Source organism: Microtus oregoni, unplaced genomic scaffold, assembly GCF_018167655.1.
Source record: "Microtus oregoni isolate MIOR12 unplaced genomic scaffold, Mior012 000017F_ref0000208, whole genome shotgun sequence".
Classification (NCBI taxonomy): Eukaryota; Metazoa; Chordata; class Mammalia; order Rodentia; family Cricetidae; genus Microtus; species Microtus oregoni.
In genome coordinates, this window is record NW_024543076.1 from 4748547 (window position 1) to 4769488 (window position 20942).

A 20942-nucleotide genomic window follows, 5' to 3' on the forward strand; every position below is an offset into this window, starting at 1 on the left:
AAGGCCTATTGTAGTATGCTTACCTAGTACACCCAATACCCTAGGTTCACTCTCCAGTACCCCCGTCCCCACTAAAACACCAGAACTATGGAGTTACTACAGTTTAAAGAGGGGTGGGTGTTCAATGGTTGTGCCTTCTCAGCCCCAGAAGTAACAGACTCACTCACCGCTTTAAGCCTGCCCCAAGCTGCAGCACCAGTTTGAGGTCAATAAAGACGCTTCATGTATATTGTCTGAAACAGAAATTTATTCTCAGAATAATGCACGAAAGCACGGGTTGAGGCTACTGTCGGGAGGGTCCCCCTCCTCCTCCTCTCTGAATGCCAGGGGGAACAGTTGAAGGAAACATGCAATCACAAACAATGATCAACTCTGAAGACAAAAAGGTTTGGTCCAAAAGAACTCAACATAATTAATCCAATTACGTGAACAGCTTCACTGAGTAGGATTAAGATATCGCAGACGTAGTGTTTCCACGGGGTAGCTCTTCAATGCACCAGGGGGGCCTGCTTCAGGGAGATGAGGACTGAGCGCATGCGAGAGACATCTTTGGCCTGTTTGCTGGACTTGGGGTTAAAGTCACACAGGCGGGCCACCCGTTCCCATTCAGTGCCTGGGGATGACTCGTCGATGTCGTTTACAAAGGCTTCTTCTGCTGCCCTGGAAGCAATAACAAAGTATGTTGGTTTAATGTAAACACCCGCTGAGCAATCTGGTGGCTGCCTTGCTACAACTTGCTACAGGATAAGTGTTTGTCTCTTTTGACTCAGGGGTGTTCTGGTTTTCCAAAGAGTATCAGCCCCTGGCTCAGGTCAGAAGCAGGGGCAGACACGTGGCCAGCTCTCCTTGGTACAGGTACCCAGGCTGCTGTATGAAATGGTGGAATACAGGTGTTTGGTTCAGTGCTCAGTCTGTCCCTATGGCTGTCTCTGCTCATCAGAGCATGAAAAAGCAAGTCCTTGGCCACCTATGCATTGCTTTTTGCACAAGAGCAAAGCAGTAGGCTGATCAAGGGCTTGCAGAGTAGCTTGTGCTGGGCTATACTGAGCTTCTAAAGAGGCCTTGGGTCATTGCACAAGAGCCCAAAACTTACTCCTAAGGCTGGAGAGAAACAGGGCAGAGCAAAAGGCATTCAAGACCAAGCTCCATGCTAGCAGGCACTAGAGACTACAGCCATTCTGGAAGGGTTGTTAGGACAGTCACCAGTTCAGCCAAAGGTCTGCCATTTTCTCTCCACCCAGGTGCCTGGTGCCACTCAGGGAATACCCTGGCAGGAGAGCCAACATGAGCTGCTTTTTGGCAGGATGCCACTCCAATATTCTTCCCATCAAGATCAGCCCACCCCCAGTGGGGAACTAACTGGCACGAGCAGAGCCCAGAAGGACAGTGGTGGAAGTGGGAAGACACAACGTGTTTCATCTACTCCAACAAGCGTCACGGCAAAGCAAAAGCAATGGAGATGACCGGTCTGTGGGAACAGAGGGTGGCACTATCACAAGGATGGCCGTGGCAAACACTGCTGAAGCCCAGAGCCACTACAACACTGCGACTTCATGGCACACACAGTTAGGGGCAGTGAGAAAGGTTTACTTAACTGTTCTAGGCTGTAGCAAGGATGGTTTATGTTTGTGCTTAAAGGTGAAGAGAAGAAAAGAAACAAGGAGAAACTTTAGGTCAGATATAGAAAATGAGAATGAGCTCGATGCAGATGGTCAGTAGCTAGACATGCCCTTGCCGCTCTACCTATGCCTGGACATGCAGCTGGCTTTGCTGGGCCACCCTGCTGTCCAGCAAACCCAGACTCAACCTTTCCAGTCTCCATTTCTACTCCAGAGAATGTGTAAAAGTCAAATCAAACACCACCTGTAATTTCCAGCATTTCACAAGTCTCTCTGCAAACGCATCCAGCTCTGTCTTCTAATGAGGTGGCCATCTCAGGGTCATGGGCCCTGAGGCTCTCCGCCTACCACCCACCTTCCACAGTGGCTGCTGCTTTCTCCCCTAATTCTGTTGTAAAAAGGAAATCAGTGAGGACTATCCCAAGTCCTCAGAAATACTGTTTTCAGTAACAAGGATCCTTATTACAAACAAAAAAGCTTTTCCAGGAAAGATAACAGTTTTCTGAGGCGGGGTGGGGGGCAGGAGGAGAGGAGAACACTTGAATATCTTGACCTCACAGCGGGGGACCTCTGCTAGGGTGGGAGACAGGGTACCAGAAGCTGGCCACTAAATTAGCAATCTCTGATGCCTGAGACCAGAGAAAACAGTGACAGATACCCACTTTGCCTGAGTGAGCACCACTCACCTCCCAGTCTTTAAGATCAAGAACTGACAAGGCAGAGTACCCTACCCCCGCCCCCAAACGCCCCACTCTGACTGGTGATCTAGGAGGCTGCTGTCCTTGGGCTCCTAACACTTAGGTCATCAACTGCTCCATGTGGGAGACTCTCCTTCCCATCTTAGGCGGACAGGCAGGCAACAGGGCCTGGAAGCAGTACCAGTGGCAGCAACAGCAAGAGGTCAGACCATCTGAGCCCAGAACCTTCCCAGACAGATTGTGAAGGACCATGTTTGAAAGCTTCCAGGATCGGGTATGCAAGTGGTCGCCAGGGAGTGTGGGGTGAGCACTATGCAAGGTTAGCAATGGTCACAGCTAGCTTATCAACTGTCAAGCAGCCCCACAGAGCCAAGGGGAAATATTTTAAAAAGCAAAGCAACTTGTGACAAAAAGGAGCATTAACTCTAAACAAAAAGAATCAAAACAAGAAAAGGAATTAGTTTTGCAACATACACATAACCAATCACGTCAGCGAAGGGTTGTTTGTAGAAAGCTTCATCTGCCACCCTAGACAGCAAGAAGTCCAAAAGGCAGGCGAGCAGGCAGGAGAAAAGAGAAAACATTGAGAAGCAGAAACATCTACAATCCACAATAGAGGTGTGACAGTGCCCTGGGGAGCTGCTCCCAAGACTCCATTCTAACCCAGGGGGGGCTTCCAGCGGTGGAGACTCCAGTGCAGAGGCGTCTTGGAAGCTGGCCTTCATCGGCTCTCCACAAGAGAGCGCTTCAGCTTCAGCTTCGGGCCAGCCCAGCAACAACCTTTATTATGGGTTACATGCCATTCCACACACCTCAGCCATTACCACCTATGGCTGCCAGTGTTCTCGCCCTACTCCAAGTGGAAGATGACTGGGGCTTCAGAGGTGAAGACCTGGCCAGCTGCAGCAGTGTGGCTGGTGGTGCAGATATTTTACTTACTATAAATTAAAGTCGTTTCCAAGCTCGGGACGGCAAGCTACCTTCCTGCCAGCCTTCCTCAGTATCAATGGGCATGGGTACTTGAATACTGCCAAGCAACACATGGGCACGGTCCCAAAGATTTAATCCCCAATATCGGTTCCAATCACTGCTTCCCCACACTGGCTTGGTGGAAGAAACAGTCTGTGGTTGCTGCAAACTTAGAGATAAGAGCAAGTGGAGGGAAACTAGTGTGGCCTCTGGCCCCAGGCTTTTCTATTCTGCTCAGGAAGCCACGGCAGTTTCTGAACACCTTTATATTAGTCCTGGCTGGCTCTGACAAAGTGTACCTTAAAATCCCAAGTTTCAGCAAGTCTTAATACACTCGGGTGGAAGTGGACCAGATGACAGAAGTGGACTGACCAGGGATACAAGGTGCCGAGAAGGGACACAACAAATAAGGTCTCAGCCGTCCTTTGCCAGGCTGTTTTATGATGGAAAACTGAAAATGTCTGGTTTTTTTGAGACAGGGTCTCAAAGTTCCTGGCTAGCCAAGAACTCACTTGGCTTCTCAATAGCGAGGCAGCGGTAACTGGCTGGGCCAGTTTCCAATGACAATCACGCTCACTCACTATCTTAAGCACACATTTATCTGAAGGCATATTCTAATAACTTACATTTTGACTTATTTCATTTGATACAGGGTCTCAGGTAGCCCAGGTTGGCCTAAAACTTCATAAGGAGATGAAGATGACCTTGAAATTCTGACCTTCCTGCCTCCTAAGAATCCGAGCAAGCTCTGGGGCACCCACTCTATAAAATGCAGTATTGTGGATCCAGATCGGGACTCAGACACCACGACGCTACTGACTCAATGACACCGTCAAGGGTTTCAGATTATTTTTTACACACACACACCCTTTACTCTTTCATACTTCTCCACACAGAAGGTGTTTGTGGATATTTAGAAAGAGCAAAAGGAGCAGCCTGGCTGTGACTCAGTGACTCGCAGGAAACAGCTGCTGAGTGAGAGAGAGGCTCACAAGGCCAGGCACTGTGGATGCTCTGATCCTTCCAGTTTATACAAGGGTTTAGCCCTGGAGGAGGATAAAGGATTAATGTCTCCCATCAAGGCATCTCTTGATGACAAAAGGCTTCTCTGTCGGGCTCTGTTTGCAACTAGCCCCAAAACTACAGAGCTTGTCAGTGACAAGCAGGGTCTCTGAAGGACAAAGAGAAAACACAGCAAATGCAGAGCAAATGCAGGCACCCCACCTGTTTGTTCTTCTCCCAGCGACTGCCAGAGAGCTCGGGGAAGTCTGGGAAAGGGGAGAGGAATGCCTGACCACAGGACAGGCTCTTCAGGCCTAAAATCACAATTCAGAACTACATCCTATAAATAGCTCTACAGTGGACATGGGGAAAGGAATCTCCACTGCTAAAAATAATTAAGATTCCTCAAATGTTTTCAGGCCACAGGAGAACTCAAAGTCCCAACACAAGAGACCTCTAACATGGACAATGTTTCTCTTCTCGCTGGGGAAGGGTTGCTCTAGGGTTTTCCTCCACGGACAAACTGCAGACCACTGCTTGGACTCTCTGAAAAGGGGATTTCTTCTCACAGCTACCACCGGATGGCTTGGGATGAAGGGAGCTGCAGCCCGGCACTGACGACACAGCGCCATCCACAAGGGAACAAAGACCCCTATGTCTGCTGACTCTTCCACACTCACTGCAGGACCCGGCCTGGACTGGCCCCCAATGTCTTGGTGAGGTGTTCTGTTGAGACAAGATCTGTGCATCCCAGGCTAGCCTCAACATTCATTTCCGCCAGAGCCTTCAGAGTGTGAGACTGTAGCAGTGCGGCACCAACAGCTCCCTCTCCACCTTCGTTCCCTCTGAGTTGCTGCAGGGCGAACACAGGGCCTTGCACATGCTAAAGTGCTCCTACTACAAACACAAAGCTTCACTCCTAGAGCCCCTCAGTTGGCCTGCAATGCTGCCAACACCAGCCTCTGCAGGAATCGCTGGAAGCCTGGAGGTGAAGCAGGAGGATCTCTGTGAGCTGCAGGCCAGCCCGGACTACATAAAAAGACTGTCTCAATACCAAACAAAAAGACAACAAAACTACTGGAATAAACAGTGGGAGCAAATCTGTTCTGACTGTGGGGTGCTGGCCAGCGCACCTCCAGCTCTCGGCAACCTGAAGCTGCTGAGCACGTTCTCCACGGCGCACACGCTGGCTTCTGACAGTGCCATGTTAACACTCCGTGGGAAATCGTCTCTGTCTGGAACTTGAGCAGATCAGGCAACTCAACATCCTACAATTCCAAGAAAAGTAAAGTACTACCGTCTGGCAACATGTTCAGAACCTCAACCTTTAAGGTTAAGTTCCTACAACAGACATGGCATATTCCTTTAGATAAAGGGAGGAAGTAAAAGCGACTCCAGCAGAAAGCCTGGTCCCAGTAGAGTTTTTATCAAATTTGAAAATCTATTTGCCATGTTGCTGAAGCCTTGAGGACCTGGTACAGAAAGATTTAGATCATTTGGCCCAAGTACTTCAAGTGCCAAGGCAGCCTTTGCTGGGGAATCTCACTACACCACAGCAGCCTTCATTAGCACGGATCCAGAACCTGGGGGAACGCATCTCAAGGAGGCACAGGGCAGAGAGAGGCGTGGCATTGTGAGCACTTCACAGCAGCACAGCAGACAGAGCAGCAGGATGGCAGCTAACCTTGACCAGACACTAGTTTCTACCCTGCTTGACACCAAATTTCAAATGGAACCTGAAGGCATTGTTCTAGAGTGTATCCCTCTCCTCAGAGAGATGACCAGGTTAAGAGGCCTGGGCCTGGCATCAAAGGACAGTGCCAAGGATGACTACACTCCAAAAATAACTGACTAAATAAGAAGGCTCGGGCAGTTTTAAAGGCGCCCATCTGTTCCGTCACGGTTGCCTCACAGTGGCATCAGCTGGCTAGTGAAGGGTCAGCTGCACTTTCCTGACAGATCTCCATCTAAGAGCTGCCCCAAAGGCAGCACCAGATCCAGCCTCGAGAGACCATCCTAAGGCCCCACCCTAGTCTGCCTTGAGTTTGTTCTGTCTTTTTAAACAGTGAAATGAGTGACGTGCCTCCTACTCTGGGTCCAGCAGAAAGTGAGCTAATCTGCTTTGCGTACAGGGAGCTCTTCTACAAGCACCTCGCCAGGCTGCCTCCAAGAAGGAAGGTATTCCAAGAAGTCCGGACTCCTAAGAAAGTAGTGCAGACCACAGCCAATGCTTGGTAGTAACAGGGATGAGTGTTTGCTCCTTACGTTATAAACTCTCAGTAAGTGAATGTACTCTGAAGAGAGCATCTTTAAGAAACCTATTCAAGACTTGTTAAGTATGGGGAGTAGTAGCCAGTGAACCCTGATCCTGCCCATGCTGGAACATCCTGAGCTACCTAATTACAGAGCATGCCCACGCTAAGGACCCTCGCGAAGCCTCTTTAGGAGGGCAGGGCTACATTTAGGGAATGTGGATAAGTTAGTCTGTAATTGTCTCCGGAGTTCTCCAGTGTGATGTCCCGGATCATGCCACTACACGGGTGAAACCAAACCCAGTTTAAGAGCCAAACTCAATCGAGGCTGAATTATGCTCACCAGACCCAGGAGACTTGTAGCCTCTGTTTCTAGCAGTTTCTTCCGAGTTGGCCAAGGCCTTTCATAACGAAGGCAGGCACAGTCAAGAAGCTACACGGTGGGATGGAAAATGGATTGGATCCAGGCTCAGAGGACCACAGTGGACTGACCTGTTGTTTGCTTTTGTTTTCTGTAGCTGCTCATCCTGCCTCGCATACCATTCTTCTAGTTCCTTTATTGCTTTTTCTTTCCACTCTGCTTCTTGCTTCCGAGAATTGGCATCTTTAAAGGAGAGAAAAGAATACAACTGAGGGAAAGCAAAATTTAAGTTCACTTCAACATGTAACACTTTGGTCTTACTGAATTTACCTAAGTATGGGAATGTATGTGTATGGATATGCTGGGGAGATGATGGGAGGCAGCTGGAGAGATGGCTGCTCTGCTCTTCCAGGGAACAGGTTCCATTTCCAGCACCCACATCACACGGTGGCTCACAACCACCCGTAACTCCAGTTCCAGATCTGACACCTTCTTTTGGGCTCCACAAGTACTTCACACATGTGGTGCACAGGCATACACACAACTTTTTCTTTTCCTTTTTTTGAGCCAATATTTATTACATTTAGCCCAGGATGACCCTGAACCTAGACAACCTTGAACTTCTGGTTCTCCTGATTCCACCACCTAAATGCTAGACGAAGACGTGTACAACTATGCCCAATTTCGTGCTGCACCAGGGACTGGCCTCAGGACTCTGCAAGCTAGCCGACTACTCTTCATTTTGTTGTTTAACCCATCAGAAGATGGCCCAGCACTCACAGGAGTCTCCACTAGAGACTAATACATAGTAATACATGGTCCTGGTTCAGGGCACACACAGAACAGAGGATAAACCATCTGCCATTAGATTCTCCAAGTTGATGAAGCCATGTAAACTTCAAGGAACTAAAACACTACCAAACCTAGATGCAAAGTAGAATTACTTCCCAAAACACCCTTTCTGGGCTGGCAAGATGGCTCTGCGGGTAGAGCACAGGCTGTGCAAGCTTGAGGACTTGAGTTCCATCCTGGACCCCACAGGGAAAGGGAAGAGCCAACTCCTTGAAGTTAACCTGCGACCACCAAATACACATAGCACAAGTGCATGCACACCTCGCACGCACACACACACACAGGAAAATTTTTAAAAAAATTAGGTGCTCTTCGATTGGAGTATATCCTTTCGATAACGATCATTAAAATTATTTTTGTTAGGGTTAGGCATGGTGGCACACACCTTTAATCCCAGAACTCGAGAGGCAGAGGCAGACGGATCTCTGTGAGGTTGAGGCCAGCCTGGTCTACAGAGTGAGTTACAGGACAGCCAGAGCTACAAGGGATCCATAATGGAGAGACTGTCTTTCTCCTTTCAGTCTCATCATTAGCCCCAAATTGGCAGTCACTTGCTGTCCAGCCCAGCTGGCCTCACACTTGTCTGCTCTCAGGGCCAAGCATTAGAGTTATGTATCACACAGCCAGTACATGTTTTTATTATTTGCAGGTTTTGTGTTTTTTTTTAAAGGTTTTTACTTATTATGTATACAGTGTTCTGTCTGCATATATGCCTACTCGCCAGAGAGAGCACCAGATCTCATTACAGATGGTTGTGAGCCACCATGTGGTTGCTGGGAATTGAACTCAGGACCTCAAGAAGAGCAGTCAGTGCTCTTAACCTCTGAGCCATCTCTCCAGCCCTACATGTTTTTATTAAATGTTGGCATTAGAATATACAGACTTTTTCTAAGAAGGATTAGTCTAACTGAAGTAAAAATTGTGACCATCTGTAACAGGACCCTTGTCTTCTGGCCTTTACAGATTAAGATGTCCTACTGGAAGTAGTTCAGAACCCCTCATGTTTAGCCTGAAGGGACAGAGATGGAAAGGCATGGGCTGGTGTGGAAGGTAGGTAGGCTGATAGACCCCTTCTTCCCCAGCTCCTGGCTCACTGGCTGCCACCGGTCCTCTATTGTGACACCTGTGCCTTCCACAGTTCTCACAGAGGAAAGGGGAACTGCAGAAACCCCTCATCTGTAGACAATCTGGCTGGAACAAAGGCCAAACATTTGATTCCCCTCAAGAAGCCACCCTGAGCTGGGAGTAGCGATGCACACAGCATCTCAGCACTCGGAGGATCCCAGGTTTAAAGCCAGTTTGGTTTACACAACAAATGCCAGGCCGAGCAGGGCTACACTATGAGGTTCTGTGGTGGAGGTGGGAGAAGATCTCGAGTTAAGAATACTCTTCAAGGAGCTGGAGAGATGGCTCAGTGGTTAAGAGCATTGTCCGCTCTTCCAAAGGTTCTGAGTTCAATTCCCAGCAACCACATGGTGGCTCACAACCATCTGTAATGAGGTCTGGTGCCCTCTTCTGGCCTGCAGACATACACACAGACAGAATATTGTATACATAATAAATAAATAAATATTTAAAAAAAAAAAGAATACTCTTCAAATAGTTCAACATACAAGCTTGATAATTTTTTTAAAAAAAGAAATTTCCTATCAGCAAAACATATCCTGTCTGTGAAGGCAGACTCTTGCCTCCAAGCCTTCAGTAGAGACACACAGGCATGCACACGTGCACAAAAACAAAGAGCACAGCAGCTAAGACACCTGGCAGCCTGTTTTCATCTCCCTAAAGCTGTATTCTCTAACACAGTAGCTTCCAGAAACACGTTGCTACTGGAGTGTAAGCTTACTAAAAATGAACAAAGCATAAGACTGAGCTGAATTCCAGTCATGAGTACCTAAATACCCACATGTGGTCAGTGGCTACTACACTGTATATTACCACATACACACACAACTGTATTAAAAACAAGGAAATTGGCCAACAGTATATATAGCAAGTACTTCCACTGAAGAAAGGACATTCAGGCCCTTCTATGCAGGGCCACTCTGTACTAGGGATAAAGATCTGGCATTAACTGGTTAGGTTATTTGGGTCAGGTTTTTTCCTATATCCAGGTGTCAGTTACCCCATCTGAATAAGGAGTCATGTTTTCACTAGGCCAGTATTCTGGGAGAAACCTACTATTGGTGTAAATACATGAAGAAATGTAATATTTCTAGAGTAATGGAATAAAAAAGTTAGACAGGACATTATGTCTTCAAGATAGAGTAGATCAATCAAAACAAAAGAAGTTGGTGGTGGCTCGCGCCTTTAATCCCAGCACTTGGGAAGCAGAGGCAGGTGGATCTCTGTGAGTTCGAGGCCAGCCTGGTCTACAGAGTTGAGTATGGGAATGGAGAGATGCCTCAGTAGCTAAGAGCACTTGTTGCTCTTCCCATGGATCCAGGTTAGGTTCACAGCGCCCATGTGGTGGCTCACAGCCATGCATCTCACCCATCTCAGCTCCAAGGGATCCCACACCCTCTTCTACCTCTGAAGGCACCAGGCACACATCTGGTACGTATACAAACATGTAAGCAAAACACTTATGTACATAAAATACAATAAACAAATCTAAAAATAAACAAAGTATACACACACACAATATAACTACAATGAGAATCATCTAAGAGCTAGCGGTGATAGCGCACACCTTAGCTCACCACTCAGCAGGCAGAGGCAAGCGGATCTCTGTGAGCTTTACACTAGCCAGGTCTACACATCGAGCAGCAGACACACAGGTGGTAAACAGACACACACGCAGCCAAAACATTCACACACATAAATTATCAACCTTAAAAAAGGCTCCTGATGCCATTTGGTGGAAAGTGACTGGACCACCTAATGAATGGATCAACCTATGATTGATCACAATTGAATGGACCACTGAGAGGTGGTGCGAACATGAAGGTGAGGCCTGAAGTGGGGGCTGAGAAGTGTCTTCACAGGTATATGTTGTCCTTGGCCGCCAGGGCTCTCTTTCCTAGCTGCAGGGAGGTCTCTGCCCATCCTGCCATGATGCTTCTGTCTTACCAGTAGCCCATTTCTGAAACTGTGAGCCAAATTAAACCTTCCTCCTTTCCGCTGACTCAACACCATGACATCACAGCAATGGGAGGTTACTAGCACATGTCCTAACGTTTGATTCATCTTGTGAGAATGTCATTCACAGGACAGTGGTCAAGTCTCCACAGAGCCTGTGAATAGCACTGCTCTGGAGGTAAGTAACACTGTTTCCTTTCAGATGCTAACAGAATGGAGATCTGAACCAAGTGCCCACAGTCAGTAAGATCAAATCCTAACTTAGCCTTCCTGGGGGAGCTGGCTCCCAAGCCCGTGTTCCTCATAGTCTGTGATGAAGCATGTCCATGTCGGTGGGCTTGTGACCTTTAGGCTGAGAAATGCAGCTTCCCAAAGACCAGACAAGGACATTACAGCTAATCTAAGCTTTAAAGGGATAAAAGAAGAGTCCAGGTCAATCACCCACTGAAAACAGACACCGGAGGCAAATGGGTTCCTTACCAAGGGCTTCCAAGCGCTCCGTTTGCTCTTCTCTCCACTTGCGGATACTCTCAGGCTCTGATTGCAATCGATCCACTTCTGAAATAGCCGCGTAACTGTCTGTTGGGCCATTGCTCTCCTTAACACAAAATAACACACTCTGTCAGTACCCAAATGCCTTCCTGAAACGCTCTCCATAAAAATTAGAACCTCAGGCCACACCGCATGGCTAGCTGCCATAAAACCTTAAAGGATTGCTTAAAGCAACAGCAGAGCCTTCCAAGCCGCCAGAGCTTTCAGCATCACTGCACTCCTCGCCCTCTCCTGAGGAAGGCAGAGTGGCTGTGGCTGTGAATACGTGTGAAAGCTGAGGTGCGTGGGTAAGGGAACTGTTATCAGTTTGTTTCTTCACTTGACAGAAAGATTATGTGTTATCTCCGAAGTAACAGAGCTAGGCTCATAGCAAAGCCACGCCTAGAGCCCAAGACTTCAAATGCTATTTTATGGTGCAGGAAAGTCACTTAATACTATCTAACCAAAACAGTGCACTCTAAGAAAGAATCCAAAAGAAAATGCACAACGACTATAGTCAAACCAGGGAAGGAATAAAAAGGCGGCAGCGTGAGTCCGAGGCCACAAGGACACTTCTCTGCAGTGGGTAAGACTGGGCGCTAATAACAAGGTGACTGGAGATTTACACTACGTGGCCAACTGAGGATCATCACCAGCTTAACCTTCTGAGACAAAAAGAGAAGTAAAGCTCTAGGAACTGCCAGGCTCGGTGGTGAACCCCAGCACTCTGGAGGCAGAGGAGGGCCAAGGGTAGTCTAGCCTGGTCTACCTAGTGAATTCCAGGACAGCCAGGGCTATATTGTTTTCTGTTTGTCTCAAACCAACAAAAATAAGAACAGTAAAGTACTAGTGACTTCTCTAGTGTTTGACATGGTGTGTGACCATGTTCAAACTGATCGTCATCATGGAGGATAAGTTCTTGAAAAAAAAAAAAAAGACAGCAAAACGTTAAAACCGTGATCTCAGTTGAACATAGTGGCTTATGGCTTATGCCTATAATCCAAAACCTTGGGGAGCCGAGGCAGGAGGAATGCCATGAGTTCATTGGTTTTTTTCAAGCTCTTCCTATCAACGCTACTTTCCAGTTTGGTAGGTAATGTACCAGCGCTGGGGTCTCAGTTAAGACTCGAGTTTGCTATCATTTAATAGTTAGAGTACTCTGTACCTGGTAGTATTCACCATTCATCACGCCATCAACAGCATCTGCAAGACACAAGGTTCCAGCCTGTCAATCAGGGCAACTAAATGCTAGGCCAAAGGAGGAAGTTATTATACAGTTGAACACAGTACTGCGTGCTGCAGAGACTATGAGCTACTAATGGCCTTTAATAAGTGATACCAGGGATATCTTGTCTAACACATGCCTCAGTGAGGCCCTGAGATCCACGGGCAAAATAGTTTGGCAGGGGAGAGCATGGCTCCATGGTAAAGAGGAGTTTGATTCTCAGCACCCACATGGCAGCTTACACTATAACCCCAGTTCCAAGGGCTCCAACACCCTCCTTCTGGCCTCCATAGGTACCAGGCACCCTAGTGGTACAGAAACATACTCAGGCAAAACATTCATACACATAAGTTAAAAAAAAAAATGCCTGACACCCGTAACCCAAATAGTAGGAGAGAACAGGATCCCTACAAGTTTCCCTGACCTCTGTGTATGCGCGTGTGCTGGACTGTCATGGTGATAACATGCCTGCAGCGCCAGCACAGAGGCTGAGGTAGGAGGGTCAAGGGTTATGAGGCCAGCCTGGGTCAATTCCAAGTGAGCTTGAGCCATACAGCAAGAAACTAAAAGGTAGGTGGTATACATCCTAGCAATTTTAATCACATTTGCTAAAGTGAATGAGAGTATTTGGCTGGTATAGTCAACTACGTCCTGATAATAATAATGATATCCTTGTTGCAGAATTTCGGGGACACAGTTTGTATTAATGGGAAGGTCCTTATTCCCTGGGAAATAATAATGGACCTGACAAGGTTTTTTGTCTTTACTAAGATTTGCCGATTTTTACTATCTTCTGGTCTCTCAGTTTTCTTTGCTAATAATACTATTATACTGCAAATAATTTCCCCATTTTGTCCACCTCCCTCCCCAGGCCCTATGTGTGCACATGCATGTGGAGGTCAGAGGTTCTTGTTGGGTACCTTCCCCAACTGCTCTCCAGCCTTCTTTTTGGAGACAAGGTCTGCTGGCTCATCTGTCTCTTTCCAGCTCTGGGATCACAGGCACGCACCACAGCAGGCAGATCTTACAAGAGTACTTGGGGTCTGAACTCAGGCTCTCAAGCTTGTGCAAGAAGCCCTTCACTAGCTCAGCCATCTCCCAAGCCCCCATTTTGGCTTTGGGGGTTTTTGTTTTTTAAGTTTTTAAAAAAATTGACACAGGCTTTAACTGTGACTCAGGCTAGCCTATTATATTCTGCCTCTAGAGCCTCCCAAACACTGGGAATACAGGCATGCCTGCCTCACTCGGTTTACCTGGAAGTGGGAACTGAACCTAGGGCTTCATGCAAACTAGGCAGGCATTCTACCAACCGAGTTACATCCCAACACCCCACTTTGTTTTTCAATTTGGTTAGTGATATTTTAAGATTAGAACTACAGCTTAATTTGTATGTAGATGTTCCCAGCTCTTCTTCCTCTGTGATTTCTACATGGGCTTTTATGCTGCAGGCAATCCGACAATAGTATTTTTCTTCTGGTATTTAAGAAAAATTATCTTTATTTACTTAAGCCATCAGGTTTGACAGCAGAGGCCTTTTTCCCACTAGCCATGTCTCTGGTCCTCTTCTGGTACTTTAGAAATATCCACGTCACCTGGAACGTATTTTTGTGTAAGGCAGAAGAGTGAGGTAGTTTTAAATCCTAGAGCCTCCAACAGCTAGCCCAGCCAGACCTACAGTATGTTATGTATCACAGCTAACACAGTATCCAGTTAATACACTCCAGCCCAGGGCCATTACCCCATATATATAAAACCAGAGCATTGCACATCCCAGACCTCATAAACTGCTTGCATCCTGTCCTTTAGGCCTGAGGCTTCACCCAGACCCTCTGGCACATGCTTTCATCTCTTTCTTAGATATTAGATTATTCTCTTTTAAAGACTTATTTATGCCTATGGGTGTTTTGCCTGGATGTATGTCTGTGGCCAGGTGTGCAAAGCCCACAAAGGCCAGAAGAGGGAATCAGATTCCCCGGGAACTGGAACTATAGCCACCATGCAGATGCTAGGAACCGAATGCAGAGCCTTTGAAAGAGCAGCCAGTGATCTTAACCACTGAGCCATTCTCCAGTTCTGCTCTAACAGTCTTACATGAATCAATGACCCAAACCAAAGGAGAAACAATGGAAATTATATATCTAGGCCCCTTGATTCTGGACAACTGTCCCAGCTCCAATAATCCAGAAGAAAACTTTCTCTTAACAAGTCCAGAAAGAAACAGGGGCCAAGCCAGGCACAACAGCACATGCTTTTAACTGCAGGACTTGGGGAGACAGAGGTGGGTGGATTTGAGCTCAGCCAACCTGGTTTACATAGCAAGTTCCATGACCCTGTCTCAAACAACCACTCCCCTCCAAAAAACAAAAGAACCAAGAGAGAAGTCCTGTAGATTAAAACACCTCTAAACACGTCCATCAGCATATGAAGTCAAGCAGGCCTAGGGATGAACCCTAGTTGAGCTACTGAATAGCTTAGGACACTGCTTAGCTTGCTCAGTAATCAGTTCTCATCTGAAATATGTCAACACTCAGCTTAGGGGGCAGTTACTCCTCGGTTCCAGAGGCATAAGGAGTATTTGACATGCAGTATATGTATTATATATTTAAATATCAAGTGTAACATTCTCTTTTCTCTTCCACTTCTGCCAATAAAATTAATCTCTTGAGAAAACATACCCTTAATTCATCTTTCTCCTCTCGCCTCCAAGAAAGGACTTGTCAGAGACGCAGTGCCTCATGGCTACACTCACTGCCCCCCCCCCCCCCCAGGTATTCCTCTCCTGCCAGGCCCCACCACGGAGACTTTCCAGTACCTGGGCTTGGGCCCCCTCCATCCTGACCACTGCCAATTTACCCAGCTACCTCCTACTTCTAAACTTACATCTTGGCCCAGCCTTCTGTTTAACCTGTACTCTCAGAGAGAGCAAGCCCTGCCTACCCGTTCAAATTATTTGGTATCCCCAAAACCTATGCCCTTGTACCTCCTCTTCTTTCCTACTCCCTGGGAAATGCAGCTAGACTTTACACCAGTAAGCACGTTACCTACTAATGTAACCTAAAACACCATGCAGTAGGCATCATGCGCCTTTGACAGAGAAGAGCAGGCTGGACAGGGAAGGCAATTACATAAACTACTAAGCTCACACTCAAGCCGCACAGGCCACGACTGTGAGCACGAAAGTTCTCTAATCCCAAAAGGAAGTGCTGAGACTGCACTATTGCCAACCTCAACACACTGTCGGGATCTGGCATTAAGTCATTAAATGCTTAGTTCATGAAAATGTCTTTCCCAGGAACTAAGTCAGCAATCGCCTCTTTCCTTCCCTTTGCTGCACAAAAGGCCCAATGGTGTGGCTCTAGGCTCCCACCTTATTTTCCCAAACTGCCCACCCCCAAGGGCTGCGTGTTCGGTACAGGGCTCTTTTCGGCTATTTATCTGTTAAACACCTGTTATAGGCCAGACACTGTTAGCAACCCAGATATGTTGACACTGAACACTGTCCACAGAATTGCTATCGCCTTCTAACTAGGGGTCCCACTTCTCCCAGTTCCTGCCTGCCTGCAACACCCAAAAAGCTTTTCTTTCAATGCAGTGCTGTCTAAGAGAGGGCAAACTTGAGGCTCGGCCTTTAATCTTAACCAAGCCACACCTCTCTCTACAGTTCAGATTTCCACGAAATGAGGGAAGAAAGTTACAGGGCCAAAAGGCAAATTTTAAATGTTCTCAGGCAAAGGCAAAAGACCACCCATAGAAAACAGCCTCCGACACTTAAAATCAACTTCAGTTCTAGGTTACAGCCCAGTTCTGTCCACGCAGCGAGCTGTAAACTGCAGACCAGGCACAGTACACGCTCCCATGTGAGTTCCTGCTGAGGCCAACTGGTCTAGGAGAAGGCACAGGGTCCTGATTTGTTTTTCCTTAACAAAAACAAAACAGATGCTGCAAACTAGGGGCACCTCTGACCCAAAATAGTCCACTTGGTTAGGATGGTAATTTGAGATTCCTGTGCCTCAATTACACAAAAACGCCATCTGGTGCACCAAAGCCTAAGGCTGCAACACTCATTGTCTCAATGCTGTTTGTCTGTTCCTGTTTGTTACCTTGGCCTCAAAGTCAAAGGTGTAGAGTGCAGACATTCCACTTGTCTAGGGAGCGCCATTTCTCTTCAAGCTGCAATGTTTGATTGAGGGTTTGATCTGTTACTGAGGCTGAACCTCTGGCACCAGCCTCTCAAAATAAAAATAGTGCATCATGCTCCCAAGGCCAAGTCGCTTTTTTTTTTTTTTTTGCAAATGAAAAGCCATTGTGTCATTTTTCTCTAGTGAATTTCCTACTTCCTTATACTAATGAATGGGTCTTTTTCCACTCCATCTTTGCTCCCACACCAGTCCTAAGCATCACAAGTTACAGCATTCGAAGGCCAAGCGGTCACTCTAAGCCAGCCCCTTTGCTTTTGCTCGAGGTTTGCTGTGGAAAGACTGCATTTATATTCATCTTGTTTTCCTCTTTGGTTGGTCTAGACTAAGCCAAGCTTTTCCTGAATCTAGACTTCCTTCCGGAGCTGTTCCAAAGAAAAGCGCCAGGAGTCCTGGACACCGTACACTCAACGATGTGACACCTATCCTTCTAGGCCAATTTCTTTGCCCACGGTCAGACTGTCTTTTCTTGAGGTCCTTATTTTTCTCTCTTCCTCCCCACAACCCATTTTATATATCTTAACTGCTGAACTACGCTGCCAATTTTGTTTGCATGTGTGTCTCAAAAACTGTATCTGTCTTACTTTTCCCCAATAAGCCGTTCTTTCTGGGTAGACTCAAACATGTCTGTAAGCCTGGCCAAACTGCGCCAATGTGGTGCTTTCCGAGACCCGGTTTCAAGCACCAAGTGCTTAGTGAAAAGTTGGACTGAACGGGCCCGGCTCCTGACCGTGACTGCATCTGCACTCCCTCCGCCCCGGCCCAGTGGCACTCAGGCACTCCGACGCCGGCAGCCTTGCAGCAGAGGAGGCCTGTGCACGACCCAGACGGGGTCTCGCTTCCTCTTTGCGTCCCTCTGTTAATCTTCAGCTTCAGCCAGGAACCCGAGTCCCGCGGAAGCGCACAGACCCGCCCCGCCCGAATGCCGCCACCCTCTCACCAGGACCCCCCGGCGGCTCGCCGTGCGGCTGTGGCCCGGGGGCGCCGCCGTCCAGGATGGCGAAGGCCTCGTCGTTCTCGATGCCCGCAATCTCACTCTCCTGCTGCGCCAAGAAGGCCGCGGCCGGGTCTTCTTCGCCGGCGCCCGCCACTCCGTTCCCCAGCGCGGGACCACCGGGCGCACCGGCGGGAGCGCCGAATGGATCCAGCTCAGCCATGACAGCCCAACTCAACCGCAGCGACACCGAAGCCGACGCCAACCGACCGACCCGCCGACACCCCGCCCGGCAGCGGACACTGTGCTAGCCGCTGCTACCGGAGGACGAGCGAGAGGAGGGAGAAGGTGGAAGCGGAAGCCCTGTTTCTATATCCGGTCGGGTTGGCGAGCCGCAAAAGGAGCATCCAATCAGAGGACGGGAGCTGCCCAATCAGCTGGCAGGGGCAGAGTCCTGAAGACCACTCGTGACTGGGACCAGAGGGAGGAGCGGGCGGAAGTGCCACCTGATCGAAGCTGGGACTTGCAGAAAGATCATCAGCGGCGGGAGTGACCAGGGAAGGGGGTGTGTGGGGCACAGTGATGTGAGCTCTTCCCTGCTACACGAAACGCAACCACTTGGTCTTTCTTGAACCTCAGTGTCCTCGCTTAGAAAGCAGGGAAGAGAATTCTGCGGTGCCCCGCTCCTGGAGTCTTGACATTTTTATGGGTACATAGGCCAAGAGAAGTATGTTTCTTTTTTAATGTTTCCGGCCTAAAAAGAAATAAACAACAACCCCCCACCATGTGTGTTTTATTTTTTTAGTTATAGTTACTTAAAATGTGTGTAGATTAAAGGCCAACTTTTGGGTTCCTTGGATGGAGCTCAGGTTACCAGGCTTGGTGGCAAGCATCTTTACCCAGGGTTTTAATATACGTCTTGGAAGTTTTGCTTTCTTAAAAAGTAACTACATCAAACACTTTTTTTTTTCTTGTTTTACTGACTAGGGACAGAAGGCACTTGCTAGGCAAGCCCTCTACCACTGAACTCCATCCCCAGGCTTTCTAAAGCCATTTTAAGTATGGAATGTAAGAAATTTAGAAGGGTGGCCAGGTGACTTGGAGGGTAAAGGTGTCGATTGTTAGGCCCGATGACCTGAGCTGGCTACTAAAGTATGATCATAATAGCACACACAACACAGTGCACACAAGAGAAATGTCAAAACAAAAATTAAAGGAAAGGTAGGAAGAAAAGCTTGGGGAAAGTTAATTCCCATCTGTAATGCCGGCACTCTGGATGCAGAAGCAGGGGTGCACTGGGCAGTCTTTATGTCAGCTTGACTCAAGCTAGAGGTGTGTGAAAGGAGGGGGGGATCAGTTGAGAAAAATGTCTTTATAAGATCCTGCTGTCAGGCATTTTCCTAATTAGTGATCAATGAGGGTGGGAGAGCCCATTGTGGGTAAGCAGCACCAACATCCCCCCTCATGGCCTCTTCACAGGATCCTGTCCCGTTTGAATTCCTGTTCTGACTTTATTCAGTGATGAACAGCGATATGCAAGTGTAAGCCAAATAGACTCTTTGCTCCCCAAGTTGCTTTTTGGTCATGGTGTTTTATTGCAGCAACAGAAACCTCAATACGACAAGGAGGAACACATAAGTTTGAGGCCAGCTTGATCTACGTAGCAAATGGCAGGGCAGATGATGGCTTAAAAAAAACTATAAAGAACAGAAAGGCAATGATATATGAAGTATTTCCCTTGTTGATCTTTCGAATGCCACTGTGAAACTGGCAGGGACTGCCATGAAAGGTCCCAGGAAAACAACTTTTGGTTTTGTTCTGGCTAGTTTTCTGACAACTGACACAAGCTAGAGTTATCTGGTAGTTGAGAATGTCCCTGAATGACTCTGTAAGATTTTCCTGTAGGAAGCCTGGTGTTGGTGGCGCACCCCTTTAATCCCAGCACTCGGAAGGCAGAGGCAGGCAGATTTCTGTGAGTTCGAGGGCAGCCTGGTTCTACCTTTCAAACTCCATTTCTTTCTCATGCTCTTAAGAAAATAAACAGGAAAAAAAGATAAAACAAAGTGAACAGACTAACAAAAAGAAACTAGGAAAGAGCACAAGAAACACACACACACAGAGAAAAATCCCATAAAAACTCAAAATGGGAAACCGTAATGTATAAGCAAAAGACCAGTAAGGATTTTTTTTAAGGCCCAAACAAAGTAATATGAGACAAAAAAAATCTCCAAAGATAGTTTTGAATTTGTTTTGTGCTGGCCAACTGCTGCTGGGCATGGGACCTGCCTGAAGGTGGATGTATCCCCAGTGAGATTTCTTGAAGAAACTGATTTTTCCTTTCCAAGCGGTTGTCAGTTGGAGATAGTTTCTGTTGGGGATGAAAGCTTGTGCGTACTTCCCCATCTCAAGGCTGGGACCCATCTGCTGGATGTCTGCACACATATCCACACTGCCTCAGACCTTCTGAGTTTGTATTGTGTCAGTCCTGTTGGGTCTAGAAGACACTTTCCTTGGTATCATCCATCTTCTCTGGTCCCTAGAATCTCTGTGCCTCCTCTTCCTCAGAGTTCCCTGGGGGACCTGAGCCCTGAGGTGAGATTTGATGGGGACATTCCGATTAGGACTGAGTATTCAAAGGTCTCTCATTCTCTGCACATTGTCCAGCTATGCGTCTCTGTATTAGTCCCCATCCACCGCAGGTGAAAGCTTCTCTGATGATGGAGTAAGACACTGATGTATGGGTATCACCGAATGTTCTTAGAACACTTTTATTGCTATGTTATTTTAGTAGAACAGTAGTATTTGGTTTTCTCCTAGGTTTATGGCCTATTTAGTCTCAGGTTCTTGGCCACCTAAACAGTGTCAAGCATGAGTTCCATCTCATGGAGTGGGCCTTAAATCTAATCAGTTAGTGGTTGGTTACTCCAAAAACATCTGTGCCACTATTGCACCAATGCATGGTGCAGTCAGGTCACCATTGTAGATAGAACGGTTTGTAGCTGGGTCAGAGTTTACCTTTCTTCTCTGGTAGGGTGCATACTATGTTCCAGTACAATGAATACTATTTGAAGAAGCTTCTACTGTAGTAGGTTTCATGTGACCCTCAAATGACCTTAGTGTTTGCTGTCCCTCCCTGTGTTTCCTCTCTTACTTTTTTTTCCCACTGCTCCATTTAATTCTGTTCCAGTCTTCTCCTCCCTGCTTCTCTCTCTATATTCTATT

The 20942-nt window shown here is 47.4% G+C and overlaps 1 protein-coding gene across 4 annotated transcripts; it reads right to left on the reverse strand.

Annotated features, from left to right (window-relative positions):
- Positions 1-227: 227 nt before the first annotated feature.
- Clta (clathrin light chain A) lies at positions 228-18084 on the reverse strand. 4 transcript variants are annotated; one of them, XM_041667703.1, is made up of 7 exons: positions 17727-18084; positions 12531-12568; positions 11315-11432; positions 7033-7144; positions 2792-2845; positions 1596-1631; positions 228-660 (listed from the first exon to the last, which is right to left on the reverse strand). In XM_041667703.1, exons 1-7 carry the CDS (start codon positions 17941-17943, stop codon positions 489-491), a joined length of 747 nt encoding a protein of 248 aa, XP_041523637.1. In that variant the 5' UTR covers positions 17944-18084; the 3' UTR covers positions 228-488. The 4 variants fall into 4 exon arrangements, with proteins under 4 accessions (XP_041523637.1, XP_041523639.1, XP_041523638.1 ...); XM_041667705.1 differs by lacking the exon at positions 2792-2845 and having other exon boundaries at positions 17727-18083; XM_041667704.1 differs by lacking the exon at positions 1596-1631 and having other exon boundaries at positions 17727-18083.
- Between the last annotated feature and the right edge of the window lie 2858 nt (positions 18085-20942).